Source organism: Primulina eburnea, chromosome 3 (assembly GCF_022965805.1).
Source record: "Primulina eburnea isolate SZY01 chromosome 3, ASM2296580v1, whole genome shotgun sequence".
In the NCBI taxonomy this organism is placed as follows: Eukaryota; Viridiplantae; Streptophyta; class Magnoliopsida; order Lamiales; family Gesneriaceae; genus Primulina; species Primulina eburnea.
In genome coordinates, this window is record NC_133103.1 from 11,798,446 (window position 1) to 11,813,481 (window position 15,036).

The 15,036-nt window shown below is 35.9% G+C and overlaps 2 protein-coding genes across 2 annotated transcripts; both read left to right on the plus strand.

Annotated features, from left to right (window-relative positions):
• Positions 1-4,347: 4,347 nt before the first annotated feature.
• Positions 4,348-11,043, plus strand: LOC140826426 (probable cytosolic oligopeptidase A). Its single transcript, XM_073188717.1, has 16 exons — positions 4,348-4,693; positions 4,834-5,001; positions 5,118-5,241; positions 5,428-5,504; positions 5,862-6,005; positions 6,118-6,348; positions 6,410-6,500; positions 6,988-7,109; positions 7,668-7,775; positions 7,877-8,122; positions 8,577-8,722; positions 9,547-9,664; positions 10,021-10,212; positions 10,335-10,400; positions 10,571-10,642; positions 10,724-11,043. Exons 1-16 carry the CDS (start codon positions 4,553-4,555, stop codon positions 10,799-10,801), a joined length of 2,124 nt encoding a protein of 707 aa, XP_073044818.1. The 5' UTR covers positions 4,348-4,552; the 3' UTR covers positions 10,802-11,043.
• Positions 11,044-12,134: 1,091 nt separating this feature from the next.
• Positions 12,135-14,818, plus strand: LOC140826427 (uncharacterized protein At4g37920). Its single transcript, XM_073188718.1, has 6 exons — positions 12,135-12,353; positions 12,456-12,733; positions 13,114-13,279; positions 13,636-13,880; positions 14,000-14,187; positions 14,268-14,818. Exons 1-6 carry the CDS (start codon positions 12,194-12,196, stop codon positions 14,470-14,472), a joined length of 1,242 nt encoding a protein of 413 aa, XP_073044819.1. The 5' UTR covers positions 12,135-12,193; the 3' UTR covers positions 14,473-14,818.
• The last annotated feature ends 218 nt before the right edge of the window (positions 14,819-15,036 follow it).

Genomic DNA, 15,036 nt, shown 5'->3' on the forward strand with positions numbered 1-15,036 from the left:
CGGAATTAACAATCGGATCTTGAAACTTATGCGGGCTCTTGTTGAAATCTGTTTTCATTGAACAAAGCTGTCCTACTGCTTATTTTCAATTTCAAGAAAAAAACCAACTTCTAACACTCAATCCGAGTTGCATGGATCGGACTGTATATGTGTTTTATGTTAATCAAACAAGAGTAATTTTGATCTGTTTCGTTCATATAAAATTTGGAGAATAAGCGTCACATTATAAATCCGAGTATATGTGGTTATAATCTGTAACCCTCTTGAAAAAGCAGTGGATCTAAGTACTGATCCAAATATTTCGAAGCGAGAGTTTAATACCAATCACCACGTATATAATACACAAGGAGCGGCGGAGGCACCGCCTAAAATCTTGACATGCTCGTCGACAGCGCGTACACCTCCTCATCTCTGTGGCAGCCATCGTCGAAATTCTGGGAGTAACTTAAGGCGTCGTACTGGAAATTGAGGGGCTTGTGCTGCCCAATAATGCTGATCTTGCTTTCGTTCACGATCTTACGGAGGAGTTTCCGCAGGCGACGGTTTCGGAGGCCGCCGCCGACCTTGTCCAGGCTTGGGGTGATGTGGGAATAGTCTTCGTGCACGGGGACACACGACGGTGACATACAGCTGGCGAGGTAGGAAGGCCGCCGGTAGAGTACATCGCCGCCTCCCATTGTGGAGGAGAGAGTGCGATGGTGGTTTGGCGAGTTTGTTAACGTAGGTAAGAATTTGCGTGTTGTGGGGAGGGAACGTAGCATCCGATTTGGGGGATATATGTTTATCCTCGCTTGGTGCTTTCGGCATCCAGTTTTTAATATTTTTATATTTTTTTATTTGATTGATAATTTTAGATGCTATTTTTTTAAAATAATGTCAAAGACAGAGATATATTGAGATTTTGTTATTATATCGTAAAATTTTGTATTGAATTTATCATGAAATTTTGATAAATAAAATTTTTGTATTGAATCTTTTATGATTTAAAAATTGTTGTATTAATTTAATTGTACATGTAAGATTACTTTTCTTATTACAATTTTCACATGGTGTTTTGCATGACATATTTAGTTAATTACCATTTCACGTTTGTTTTGTTTAGACTTTCTCATAAAGAAGTGTCAAATCCTTACACAGGCACGTATGCATTATCCAATATCTGAAATATGTGTGAATATTAAATTAAATATAACAGTGTATACTATACTACACATTTTTTATTGGAAGAAAATATATTTGTCATGTTTTCTATTTATCATGTTGTTGGTAAATTCACATTTCATATTTGTAGTTCACTCATTTGCACTAATTTAAAAATTTAGTCATTTTCATAGAATATATTGGTGTGAAACTGAAAATAAAAAATATATAAATTAGTTCAAATATAGTTGACAAGATGGAAAGTAACAGTGTCAAAACGGACTAGCGAGATTGATTGACCCATAACCCACCTCAACCCACCATTAGGGGGCAGGGCGGTTAGCCCGTCTTTTAGATGGTTGGGAAAACATCAATCCAACCTATATATTTTTGGCAGCGAGCGGGCTTATTTGCAATTTGGCTGGTTAGAGCGGACTGACCCACAACCCATCATTAGGAGGGTCGAGCCGTCATTTGGTGGATTGAAAAATGTCAACTCAACTCATCTATTTTATATGATGAGACAAAACAAACCAACGAATCTAGCTCATTTTGACAATTCCAGTGAAAAGTAACAAAAGTGATTTTGGTATTCGTATATTTCTGGTATGTTTGATATATTTATTGTTATGTTTTCATGACATTCCTCTATCTAGTACTTAGTCTAAAAGTTAAATCTTTAATTAATGAGTATATCTTTTGAAATCATTTATTTACTTTCTAAAGTATTTGTTATCTTATATTTGCTAGTAAAGTAATACATCAAATTTTAACATTAATATTTGACATAGCCCAACACAAGACTGCTTCCAGATCCTTGTTCATTGACGAAAGTGTCGCGCCATTAATTGATGATTAATTTAGGCTTGAAATTAGCTAGACTTTACACAGCTGCATTTATAGCAAATAATAAATGCGCATAATTGGGTATTTCTCGTCAAAAAATGGGGGAAAAATTGGTTAAATAAATATATAATGATTTTAAAATACGTTGAATTATGTATCTTTTTCACCCAATCATAGATGTTTATTTTTGAAGAGGTGTAGGGACTCGTTGCTGAAACCTCACAAGGCAGTATTTATTACTAGTTGGTACTTGGTTGATTAATGCATGAGCTAGCATAAATTTTGTTAATTGTAATTTAAAGATCAAAGTTTATTTAAATACATGAGTTATTGATAATGTACATTTCATTTACAAATTTCTTTAAATAATGAAATTGGTACTTATACAAAAATTGATTATTTTAGCCTGACCTAAAATAATTTTGTTCCCGTCAAACAATTATTGCCGTTATTCTCCCAAATTTATATATTATTTTTATTCAAGCTCAAAATTAAATACTATATATTTACCCGACATAAAATTTAGAGTTTTCCATTTTCTAGGAATTTGTCAACTATTTTTTTGTTCTACGAGATGTGGACACCAGTTACATAAAACAATTTCTAAACACTCTTCCGTGTCTATTTATTCCTAAGTTGCCTTCATCGATAATCTTCCTCAGCCTTAAGCAAAAGGTAACAGCGATGAGTGATTTACATATGTATGTAGGAGTGACTTTCATGAGTTTCTTGACTGATTGGAATTTCAAATAAATTTTACTACAATTTTTTCAATTTGCGTATAAGACAATGATGTATGACACTAATATTTTACAAAACTTGAATCAAATATTGAATAAAATAATAATAATAATAATAATCAATCATTAATGTCTTATTATTTACGTGAGCGGAGTTATTCTGATATAGTTAATCTTCGACCATTTTTCTTTGTAAACAAGAATAACTACAAAATAATAATTTTTTTATTATATAGTAGGGGGATGGGGTCGGACAAGTTATGTAGGAAGCATGTGATCATTGGAGTACAAAGAAGGGTATTGCCAGCGCTGTATCCTGTCCGGTGGGGGACCTCCATTATTCTCTCAATTTTACATATTCCAATATAGACATCGATTACCGGTTGGACCAAAGGATTCTTTGCAATATAAAATATTTTCATGAATCTATCCGAACATAGAATGTACCCAAACCCTGCAAAGGATCTTCTAGCTTTTCGGGGATATTCTCCCCTTTTGTTGCGGAACTTCTAGCGGTTCGAGAGGCCATTTTGATAGCAATGCATAATCACTGATCCAATGTCATCATTGAAACCGATGCACTTAACGTGAGATATATTGTCTGCTTCAAGCCGTCCCAGTTTGCAGCGGAAGCACCGATTATTTCATGTATCATCAACCAATGCACACAGGCTTCAAATTGGGAAATCCGTTTCTGCCGATCGAACATTCCACACTCATTGGCTACTCATGCTTATTATCTTAATGCATGCTACCAAAGAATTCAGGGATTGTCGCCCTTTATTTTTAAGCTCTTTTGCAAACCATGATTTCAGATTATATGAATGAAATACATATTTAGTCTAAAAAAATAATAGATGCGAGTTATATCCATGGGATCAACCACCTAATACATTAGCCCGATATTTATTCAATGTACATCGAAAAATAAAAGGCGCGTCTTAAAAAAAGTGAGATCGATCACTCCTTAAATTTGTTTAATTTTTTTTGTTTTTTCAACTTCTTTAAATTATTAGCCCTGTATTTGTCAGTGGGCCAAACCAGCCCCGAGATTATGATGCCCTGGCCTGGTAAAGCTACAACTCGCGACTAATGTCAACTATCTGGGACCTCATTGGAATTTCAATTTGATATTATTTAGATGAGCTGGACCGACTTTGGGGCCAGATTGTAGCGTTTACTACCTAGCCAAGCCCAACAGACTCGATCTGATTATTGAAATTTAGCGTTAGTTACTCCCTATCCAATGCTATCCTAAGAAACTAAATCAACTGACAAAAAAAAACTTAATAATATAGTTATGTTAATGTAATATAACCAACACCATTATTGTTTGATTGAATAAAAAAAATTATGTGTGCAGTAGATGCACGTCTCGTTAAAATAGTTGTCCAATTTCTTGTCATACCAATCTTGCTGTTTGTTATCTTACCGACTAATTGTATCTCGGTAGATGAGATCTTATTTATGTAAGGACTACCCCCACTTTATTTCAACCGATAAGATTTTACCATACATATAATTTAAGAAAAAAAAGATCTTATATATACATACATAATATGGACAAATCTTGATCAGAACAATATCCACTTAGTTAAGATGAAATTAACCAATATCTCGATCAATCCAGCCCATTTGTTTCCTAAAACCCAATTCCCAATTTCCCTTCTCTCAAATCCCGTCCTTGTTCCCTTTGGTCCTCTTCCTTTTCCTTCTCCCTCTGCCTTCTCCCATCACGCTCCAACGTTCTTCCCAAGTCAACCACTTTTAAGCCTCGCACCGGTTCATTTCCCCCGGTTCGATCGTTCCCCGGCTCCGCTTCATCAATGGTGTCTCGCTCGAGTGACGCGATTATGGATTCGGAGTCCGGAAGTAATCCGCTCTTGGAGGAGTTTTACTTCCCGCCCTTCGATTCGATTCTACCCAAGCATGTCCGTCCCGGCATCCGCGCGTTGCTCAAACAGCTTGTAAGTTATTGACAAATGATTTGTTGGTGTTTGAGCTACATTATGTAAACGGTGATATGTGAATGAAGACGTGCTAAAAATGATGTGCTCTTTTTGTGAGTTATACTTGCGGTGTCTTTAATTGAATTTTGGAATTGTAGGAATTAGAGCTAGAGGAACTGGAGAGAACAGTGGAACCTACATGGCCTAAACTGGTGGAACCACTGGAGAGGATAGTTGACAGGATGGCTGTGGTGTGGGGTGCGGTCTCGCATCTCAAGGCAGTTAAAGATAATGCGGACCTTCGTGCTGCCATTGAGGAAGTCCAGGTGCATATTGTTGCTTTTGTTTTTGTGATTTAATTGTGTATGGCTAGTTTTAGACAATATTTTTGTCGCTAAATGTTTTTCTTTTCTTTTCTTTTCTTTTCTTTGTTACTCTCTAGCCGGACAAAGTAGCGTTTGAGCTTAAGTTAGGTCAGAGTAAGCCTATTTACCATGCGTTCAAAGCTATTAGAGAATCGTCTGAATGGGATACCTTGAGTGATGCTCGAAAAAGGATTGTTGAGTGTAAGTATTTGCAACCATTCTATTTTAGTATTTCAATAGTTATGATCTTCATGTGGAGGTTTTGATTTGGGTTGGTGTGGACTGAATTGCTTTCTCGTGGTTGGATTACTTTACTGTTCCATGTTAACATTAGAGGTTTGATTTTGAATGTTGATCTTAATACTTCTCACTGACCTGCTTTCGCAGCACATTTAAAGGATGCGGTTTTGAGCGGTATTGCCCTTGGAGATGATGAAAGAGAGGAATTCAACAAGATTGAACAGGTATATTTCATTTTCTGAGGATGCTGGAGGCCATTTGATGGATGGAACTATTGTATTTTATGCTACTTAACTGTAAATGTCAAATTAACTCTGGAATAATATTGGTAGCTTATGAAAGGGAACATTTTTTATAAGTTTATGAACCCGCCTGTTCCATATTGTAAGAGCCCACAATCATTGTGGATTTGTTATTGTTGTACTGGCGTAAATTGTGAAATGACGCCGATCTACTTTTTGTTCACTTTTTCACTTTTTCAAGGTTACTCTATGCTTTTAGTTCAATTTCCCATATTTTAAAGTATTATCTATTATCTATTTTAAGGATCATTAATCTTGTCTCTCCAAATGACTGTGAAGGAATTGGCAAAACTATCTCAAAAATTTGGAGAGAATGTTTTGGATGCGACGAAGAAGTTTGAAAAATTGATAATAGAGAAGAAAGACATCGAAGGGTTGCCAGCTACAGCTCTCGGGTTGGCTGCACAAACAGCAGTGTCCAAGGTATTTATATAATTATGTCAATGAGTTAAGTAATAGCTCTAATTTGTGAATTGGAATATTGGATATAATGTCATCTAGTGATTACATTATGTGTTTCACCTATTGATTACAGGGACATGAAAATGCTACTGCAGAGAGTGGGCCATGGATAATAACATTGGATGCCCCAAGCTTTATGGCAGTTATGCAGCATGCTAAAAATCGAACACTGCGTGAGGAAGTATATAAAGCCTATGTAGCCCGTGCTTCTAGTGGAGATATGGATAACACATCAATTATTGACCAAATTTTGAAGCTTAGATTGGAAAAGGCTAAGCTTCTCGGGTACAATAACTATGCAGAGGTATGACTTGTTATTTTATTTATCAGTCTGTTGGATATGTGTGATTTTGTAGCTTTATCAGGTAAGTATGGAGACCAAGATGGCAACTGTTGAAAAGGCAGGAGAGCTCCTCGAAAAACTACGTAGTGCATCTTGGGATCCTGCTGTTCAAGGTACAGCCTTTCTGAACCATGCAAGTGTGCTTTTTTTTTTTCTCCTTATTTTCTTCCGGGAATTTTGTTAGCATTTTTGGTATAAGTAAAATAAATGAGAGACAGAGGGAAGGCATCTGGTGATATACTGAGTTACACACACGCTACATGCCCAACTTCCCATCTTCAACATTAATTTAACAACCCCTCACTGTGTTTCGTGAAAATAGAAAAATGAATTGTTCTTTGTTTTCTTAAACATCGAAAGAATGATGATGCTTTGCAACATTTATCAAAATCTGAGTAGCGAACAATAGTTGAAAAAACTAGTTCTTAAATATGAGATTAATCTATGCAAGTTTTTGGAAAATGAGCATTTTCCATCTTGTTAATGTTTTCGGTAGCTCTAGCTCTTTTTTCCATTGTTTTTTGTTATTTGTAAAGCAAAATATTGTTCTCTGATCACCATTTACTGGATAATTTGTTTTTCCTTTCATAATCTTTTCAGATATGGAGGATCTCAAAATTTTTTCAAGGAACCAAGGAGCACCAGAAGCTGATAACTTGAACCATTGGGATATTAGCTTCTGGAGTGAGAGACTTCGTGAATCTAAATACGAAATAAATGAGGTGTTGTGCTCCTTTGGTTTAATATCGAGTTATGTTTATGTAGCTTCCTTATCGAAACATTTTTTGTAATATTCCAAAGCAAATTTTTATCTTTTAAATCTCCTTTTTTCCTTCCTAGGGAATCAATGATATTATTTATCATCTTATTTTATTTAATACAGTTATATTCTGCCAGCAGAGGGAACAGGTCTTAGTGTTACACATTTATTTTTTTGTAGAATTGTAGTCCTAAATTGTATGGACGAAGTTGCTGTGTGTTCATGGTATTTATTTGGTATTGGAAGGGCCTCACTATTTCCTTGTTTAGGTCTCTTTGTAGTATTTTTCCTTTATATCGATGTCCTACATTTTGAAATTTCCAATTTATAGACAGTTGTTGGAATGTTCCCTTTAAATATTAGTTTTTGAAGGTGCATTTTCTATTGAACAGAGTCCTTGGTTACTTTGGGTTTTGGCTTCTCCTTTAATTTTTTACACCACCGTCTCTTGTTTTTAGTGCCATTTGCCTTTCTCAAATAATAAGCTTTTTAGGTGGGTTGCCTTTTCTAATATCAACAGGAAGAATTGCGTCCTTACTTTTCATTGCCTAAAGTTATGGATGGTCTTTTCAGTCTAGCAAAACACCTGTTTGGGATCAATATTGAACAGGCAGATGGTACAGCTCCGGTATGACTTTCCATCTTCTTTACATTTTGTTTTCTTCCAGGGAGAGTTTTTAGCTGGTGGTGCATTTTTTCCATCTGAATAGCCATGATTATAATCAATAGGTATGGAACAGCGACGTTCGGTTTTACCGCGTTAATGACTCTTTTGGCACCCCACTTGCGTTCTTCTATTTTGATCCATATTCTCGTCCGTCTGAGAAACGAGGAGGAGCATGGATGGATGAAGTGGTAGGTCGAAGTCGTGTCATGTCGCGAGATGGTTGTACTGCTAGATTGCCTGTTGCTCATATGGTTTGCAACCAAATGCCACCAGTAGGGGACAAGCCAAGCCTTATGACGTTTCGTGAGGTAGAAGCGCTCATATTTGCTCATAGATCTAAACTCTGGTTCTTAAAATGACTTGACCGTGAAATCATACTAGTTTACGGGCCGACTAGGCTGGCCCTGCTCCACCAATTTGAACATAATGCTTAAAGCGAGGCCTATTTTTGTGCCTATATGATGGATGAAATATTATTCAATCATTGATATAGGTTCTATCCTTGTTAAAACTGGCCTGTCAGCCTCCTATTTGATTACTGAATTTAAAGTTAGCTTTTTATCTGATTATTGACACCTTAAATCATTCTTATTTGTTCTAACATATCCAATTATGCTCCAGAATATATTCTACCTCATATATGCAGGCATCATTTGAAACAAGAAGCTTACCTCTTGATTATGATGCACTAGGATATGATTTGTTTTTCTCTAACTTTATATGTTTAAATGAGTAATTTTGTTTTTTATAATTTAATGTTAGGTTGAGACTGTCTTCCATGAATTTGGTCATGCCCTTCAGCATATGCTAACGAGGCAGGATGAAGGTTTGGTTGCTGGTATAAAGAATGTAGAGTGGGATGCTGTGGAATTGCCTTCCCAATTTATGGAAAATTGGTGCTACCATAAGTAGGGATTTTGTCTTGCAACTGTCCACCATGGGCTTTAATTAATTTTCAATTTACATTTCCTCTTATTGAATGCGTGCTAGTGCAAGTTCTCTGAGAAAATCATCTGGTTGTTTTTCTTCTCTCACAAGAGCAGCTGTAATCTGGTTTGCACTGCGAGTGGACGGGAATGGGCATTGCCATGTTAAAGTTCCAAGCTAAAATGGATGTATAACTACAACGCCATTTTTTCAGCTGTCGCGTAACGGAACGGCGATTTCGTGGCTGTTGCAAAACGTTTTTTTACAATTTTTTCAACCTTTTCCTTTTTTAAAAAAATCCATTAAAAATATATCAAAATTTCCAAACCATCTTAGTAATTCTGTTTTTATTTTTTAAAAAACCACCACAATAACCATGACCGTTCTGCGAAATGTAACTGGAACTGGAACACCAACCTCCGCGACCGCGAAGGCAAACCATGGCTGTAATTGCATCATTTCTTCCATCAAAGTGAAATTACAAGTTTTTCTTCATCGTTGCCTAAATTGTGCTATGTGGTACACGACCAATTTCAATGATATTATGCTAGAATTCACTTGGATACATTTGGTTTTGGGCGACTCTGAAGCCACTGTTGCGGGTTAATATCAGAGTCCTCGTCTTACTGTTTTTTTTGTGCATTAACATGATGTCTCCAAAAGTCTGTCACCATTGGTTATATTCCCAGAGTTGAAGTCTATTATTTGGAGCACTTCACATTGTTACGACTCTAAAAAGTGTCAATGATCATGACCCCCAATTTGATATTGTGATGGATGCTTTTGTTGCTGATACTTATTGCAGAGATACCTTGATGAGTATTGGCAAGCATTATGAGACCGGAGAAGCTATTCCAGAAGACATTTACAAAAAGCTTCTTGCTGCCAGGACATTCCGTGCTGGTTCTATGAGTCTTAGACAGGTATGGCCTCTTAGTTTTCTTTATCGGCACTCCTCAAGTGTATGGTATTCAAAATTGTTTTCCGACTTTTATTCTGTCTGACAACTCTATTGATATTTCTTTTTCTTTTTTTGTTAATTAAGTTTGATCTATCCTTGTTTTCGGAACCTCTGGAAATCTTTTCATGGTAAATGTGTTTTAAATCTGCACATGGGAGTTTTTTCTTCTACGATGATGACTCACAATTTCCATCAATAGAGATAATATTTATTGGACATTCTTCCTCATCTAACTTCACGATTAAGTTCTGCCTCCCTTAGTGATGGTGTAGCCTTCTGATAGACAGCCACGTATTTGTCGTCTCTTGTGTGCTGCAGCTAAGATTTGCAACTCTTGATCTTGAATTGCACACAAAGTATGCACCTAGTGGTTCAGAGTCAATCTACGAAGTTGACAGAAGGGTCTCTCAAAGAACACAAGTGCTCCCTCCACTTCCTGAAGATAGGTTCCTTTGCAGTTTTAGTCATATTTTTGCTGGTGGATATGCAGCTGGATACTACAGTTACAAGGTGAAATATTTTTTGCCTTCTGTTTGTTGAATGACAAATGATATCCAACGGCCATGTTTTCATGCTGAGACCCTCCTTCTCGGCTTCCATTTCTAACGGTAATTGATGTTAAAACTGTGCAGTGGGCTGAAGTTTTATCCGCTGATGCTTTCTCAGCATTTGAGGATGCTGGGTTGAACAATGATGAGGTATGCCTGCAAAATCTGTGAATGTTCTTTTAAAAAGCTGTAGTTTTTAATATCCCGGTGTCTTTTGTCTATATGCAAAGATTAAATTCACCTAGCTAAATACATAGACATCAAAATTTTCCATATTTAATTACCACATCTATCCAACTGATCACTGATGTTTACAACAGGCTGTAAAAGAAACAGGCCATAGATTCCGAGAGACAGTTCTTGCTCTTGGAGGCGGTAAGCCACCCCTAGAGGTATGATACTGATTCAACATTTTAACCTGCCTTTAAAAAAAAATCAATTCTGACTGTGCTGGAATGCTTGTTTTCTTTCAGGTGTTTGTGGAATTCAGAGGGCGTGAGCCCTCACCAGAGGCACTGCTTAGGCACAACGGATTATTGCAAGTTTCATGAGATTCTAGCAGGTTGTGATTTAGGCTTGGCATAGTCACTTAAAGATATAAGGGAACACAGAATTTCTGGTATTGCCGGGCTTAGTGAGAAAAATCACTGTTTAAAATGGCATGAATAATTAGGCATAGTCAAGATTCAAATGTTTCTGATTCTCTGACTGTCGTATTTATAGACATCTGATTGCCCCTTCTCTACATTTAGTCAGAATTTTCCTTTTGTTTTTCGCTGAGACTACTTGTTTATTACTATGCGAATGTGACTATATTGTGCGGATGTTGCGATTTTAGTCACTAGAGTATGATTTCCTTTTTTAGTGAATTTATGGGAATTGAAAATCTTTTGAGGTTCATATGGATTAAAGATTTTGAAACCAATTCCGTGATTTTAAAATAGTTTGATTTGATTTATGGTGACGAATTCAATGACTTGTATGTGTAATGATAATGAATTTCAAATATGTTCAAGATATAATTTGAAATATATATTATCAAAGCAATAACCTCGTCTAAATTAAAATTAATTCATCCAAACTGATTGGGTGGTCATCTAGAGAAGCGTGTTAATGGGTTGGATTTATCAAATCCTATATTAGCTTGGGAATATGATTTTATAGGTGACGGGATATACACATAAAATTAAAAAATCAAAAAAAAAAATATGAGATCATCTCAATAAATCTGTCTCGATCTAAATCATGAAAAAGTAAGAATTTTTATGTCAAAACTATTAATTAATTTTCATGATAGACATAAAATGGATAGACTTTCTTCACGGATATAGATTCGTGAAACCAACTCAAAAGATACTAATTTCAAATAAATGAGTGTCAAGATTCAAGAATTTGTGTTATTTTGGGTTAGAAAAATGATACTTTGAAAGTAATTCCTTCGAAGAACTTCTCATACTTGGTTAATCATATTGGGTGTAGTATGACTCTAGTTAAAATTTCGTTGATCATTGATTTTTTTCCTAGAATATGTATATGAATTTAGGTCGTCTTTGAAGCATACACATAAACATAAGATATTTGGCAAAAAATTTGTGTAAGACGGTCTCATGTGTTGTATTTTGTGAGACGATTCTCTTATTTGGGTCATCCATGAAAAAATATTACTTTTTATGCTATGAGTATTACTTTTTATTGTGAATATCGGTGAGGTTGACATGTCTCATAGATAAAGATTCGTGAGACAGTTTCACGAGGACCTACTCAAGATATTTTATTGATTTTTAAACTCGTTAACTTTATATTCTGATTTAATAAAATTAAAAGATAAAATAAAATTTGTTTGATAATTCGATTATATTTTAAATATTTATTTAGACATGAAGCCCTGACGACAAAAACGATTAAGCAAACAAAATTTCAGGATAGGACAGAGGAGCTAGACCATGGCAGCTAAACCCTCAATCTTCAGAGCTGCCATGGCTTCCTTTCCTGCCGAATTACCCTCCATTTCGTCTAAATTACCCGCTATATCTACTTCCCCTCTCATGCTATCATACAGTAAATCCCACCACTCCACTCCCCACAAACCAAAGAGAAATATTCGTGAGTTGTTAATTTGTTTTTCTATGCTTTGATTCTTTCCGATTTTTCGTTACAATCTTGTATAATGTTCAGTTTTCCTTTTTTATTTTGGTGTTAAATAAGGGTTCTTGGCCATTCCTGTTACCGAGGCAGGAGCAGATGTTGAGACTGATATTGAAGTAGTAGAAGGATGCACAATGACCCAATTTTGTGACAAGATGATTGATGTGTTCTTAAATGAGAAACCTAAGTCTAAAGATTGGAAGAGATTGTTGATTTTCAGAGATGAGTGGAAAAAATACCGGGAAAGGTTTTATACTCGGTGTAAAGTGAGGGCTGATGCTGAAAATGATGCTCAAATGAAGCAAAGATTGATTGAATTGTCAAGAAAAGTTAGAAAGGTATTGTTAGTGAATGGCTTTTCTTTTATTTTCGTTTTTGATAGAAATTACGATTTCTTATTTGGGATGCCTTTATACTCTACCAGATCCCTTCTTGTGAATTTGTGTAAATATAATTTGAATGATTTCATTCCAAGATTGAATTTTTGGCCTCATAGTTCACTCCACATTGTTAGAACTTTATCAAATGCTGGTTTGTGGTGGTGGAAGTACGGGGTCGAAAGCAAAAAAAAAAAAAAAGGTCAGATTTTGTGCTCAGTCATTGAAAAATTGCAAGTTCTGAGAATTGATGGGATGATTTTTGGGCTTTGGATGTGCATTGCTTTAGAAAAAGAGTGTTTGTTGCTAGGTCTTGTTCAAGAATGCATGTGTGTTTGCAGATTGACGATGAAATGGAAGAGCATACTCAACTTCTTAAGGAGGTACAAGATAGTCCTCTTGACGTAAACGCGATTGTAGCAAAGCGACGAAAGGATTTCACAGGAGACTTCTTTCGGCATCTCACTTTGCTTGCGGAAACCTATGATGGGTTGGAGGACCAAGATAGTAATATGCCTTGCCATTTGACACCCCACCCCACAGCAGATTACATTTTTCTTGTGTTACTTTTATTTATTTGATTGAGTAATGGTATTCTGTATTTTGGAGAAACATTTTATGAGGGTGTGCTATAAGAATAATAGTTGCTTCATATGAATAAAGTTTAGTTAAATTTGTTTAATTAGATAGAATATTTGATTCATATCATGAGGTAGCTTAGGTCCTTGGCAAAATGCTTATGTCACCTACTCAAAGATTCCGTATGATTATTTTATTATTATTATTATTACAAAAGCTTCAGTATGATTCTACTTGGCTGACAATGGCTAAAGAGTATTGCATGTGTTCCTATGATTTGGCAGCGATTGCCCGACTCGGTGCTAGATGCTTAGCAGCGGTTAGTGCTTTTGATAACACTTTGGAGATTGTGGGCACTTTAGACACCGCCCAGGAAAAATTTGATGACATCTTGAATTCTCCTTCAATCGATGTGGCTTGCGAAAAGATCAAAAGCCTTGCTAAGGCGAAAGAACTTGACTCATCCTTGATTCTACTGATTAATGGTGCTTGGGCATCTGCAAAGGAGTCTGCAAGCATGAAAAATGAGGTAGTATGGTTTTAACCGTGTTTGGCTTCAAAATGCCATTCTTTGTGCTACTGTATTCTCATTTACTCGAGAATATGCTTAGTGTTGTATGAATAAGTACTGCAAGTCAAAAATAACAGGTGAAAGAAATAATGTACCGTTTGTACAAGACGACACAAAGTAGTTTAAGGAGTATTGTACCCAAAGAAATCAAGCTGCTCAAGTATTTGCTGAACATAGTTGATCCTGAAGAGCGATTTTCAGCGCTAGCCACAGCCTTCTCTCCTGGTGATGAACGTGATGTCAAAGAACAAAATACCATATACACGTAAATCGCATACCCTGTTCAAATCTTGATAAATATTTCAAGTATTTCCTTTCATTATTTAACATGTTTCAATATGATAGAACACCTAAGGAACTGCACAAATGGGTTAAGATCATGCTCGACGCATACCACCTGAACAAAGAAGAAACCGAAATTCGGGAAGCCAAGAAAATGAATCAACCTGTGGTGATCCAGAGACTTTTCATATTGCAAGAAACTATCGAAGAAGAGTACTTGGAGCGGAATAATACAATCGAAAAAGATGCAAACTCAGAGGAGTTGTGAACAACTACTTCCTGGCTTGTTGCTGCTAAGCATGGTGCTTCAATAGCCGGAGCTTGGATTCTATCGCAACATGCGACCAGTCCCATATGTTTAGGGTGTGGCAAGTAGGGTAAGATCGATACCTGTTTTGTGCTGATGAATATTAAAGATGCTTGCAAGATTTTGCCAGAAAAGCTCACAAGGGCTAGGCGTGCCCATGAGGATCATCTTTTACTCTGATCAAATGAGAAAATTTAACTTTGTATTTTAGAAAAAAATATTGTTTTATCACCTGAGTCACCCCTCTAGAAAATATGTCATCCTCTAGACCGAAATACAGTACATCCAATTAAGAATCTTTAATGTTTGTTCGGGGTTTATCTCGTGCATACCAAAACCCTCGTGCATTACGAAAAGTAATAGTGGTGGGTTTTACGGCCATAAATAAACAAGGAAAATCTTTAATTCCGTCTGTTACTTTTACTAAGGGGTTGTGGGTTCAACGTAGGAGATTTATTGATTTTTAATGACTTTTGTAGATTTTAAAAGTCTATATGTATTCAATAAAGACTTTTATATAGTATA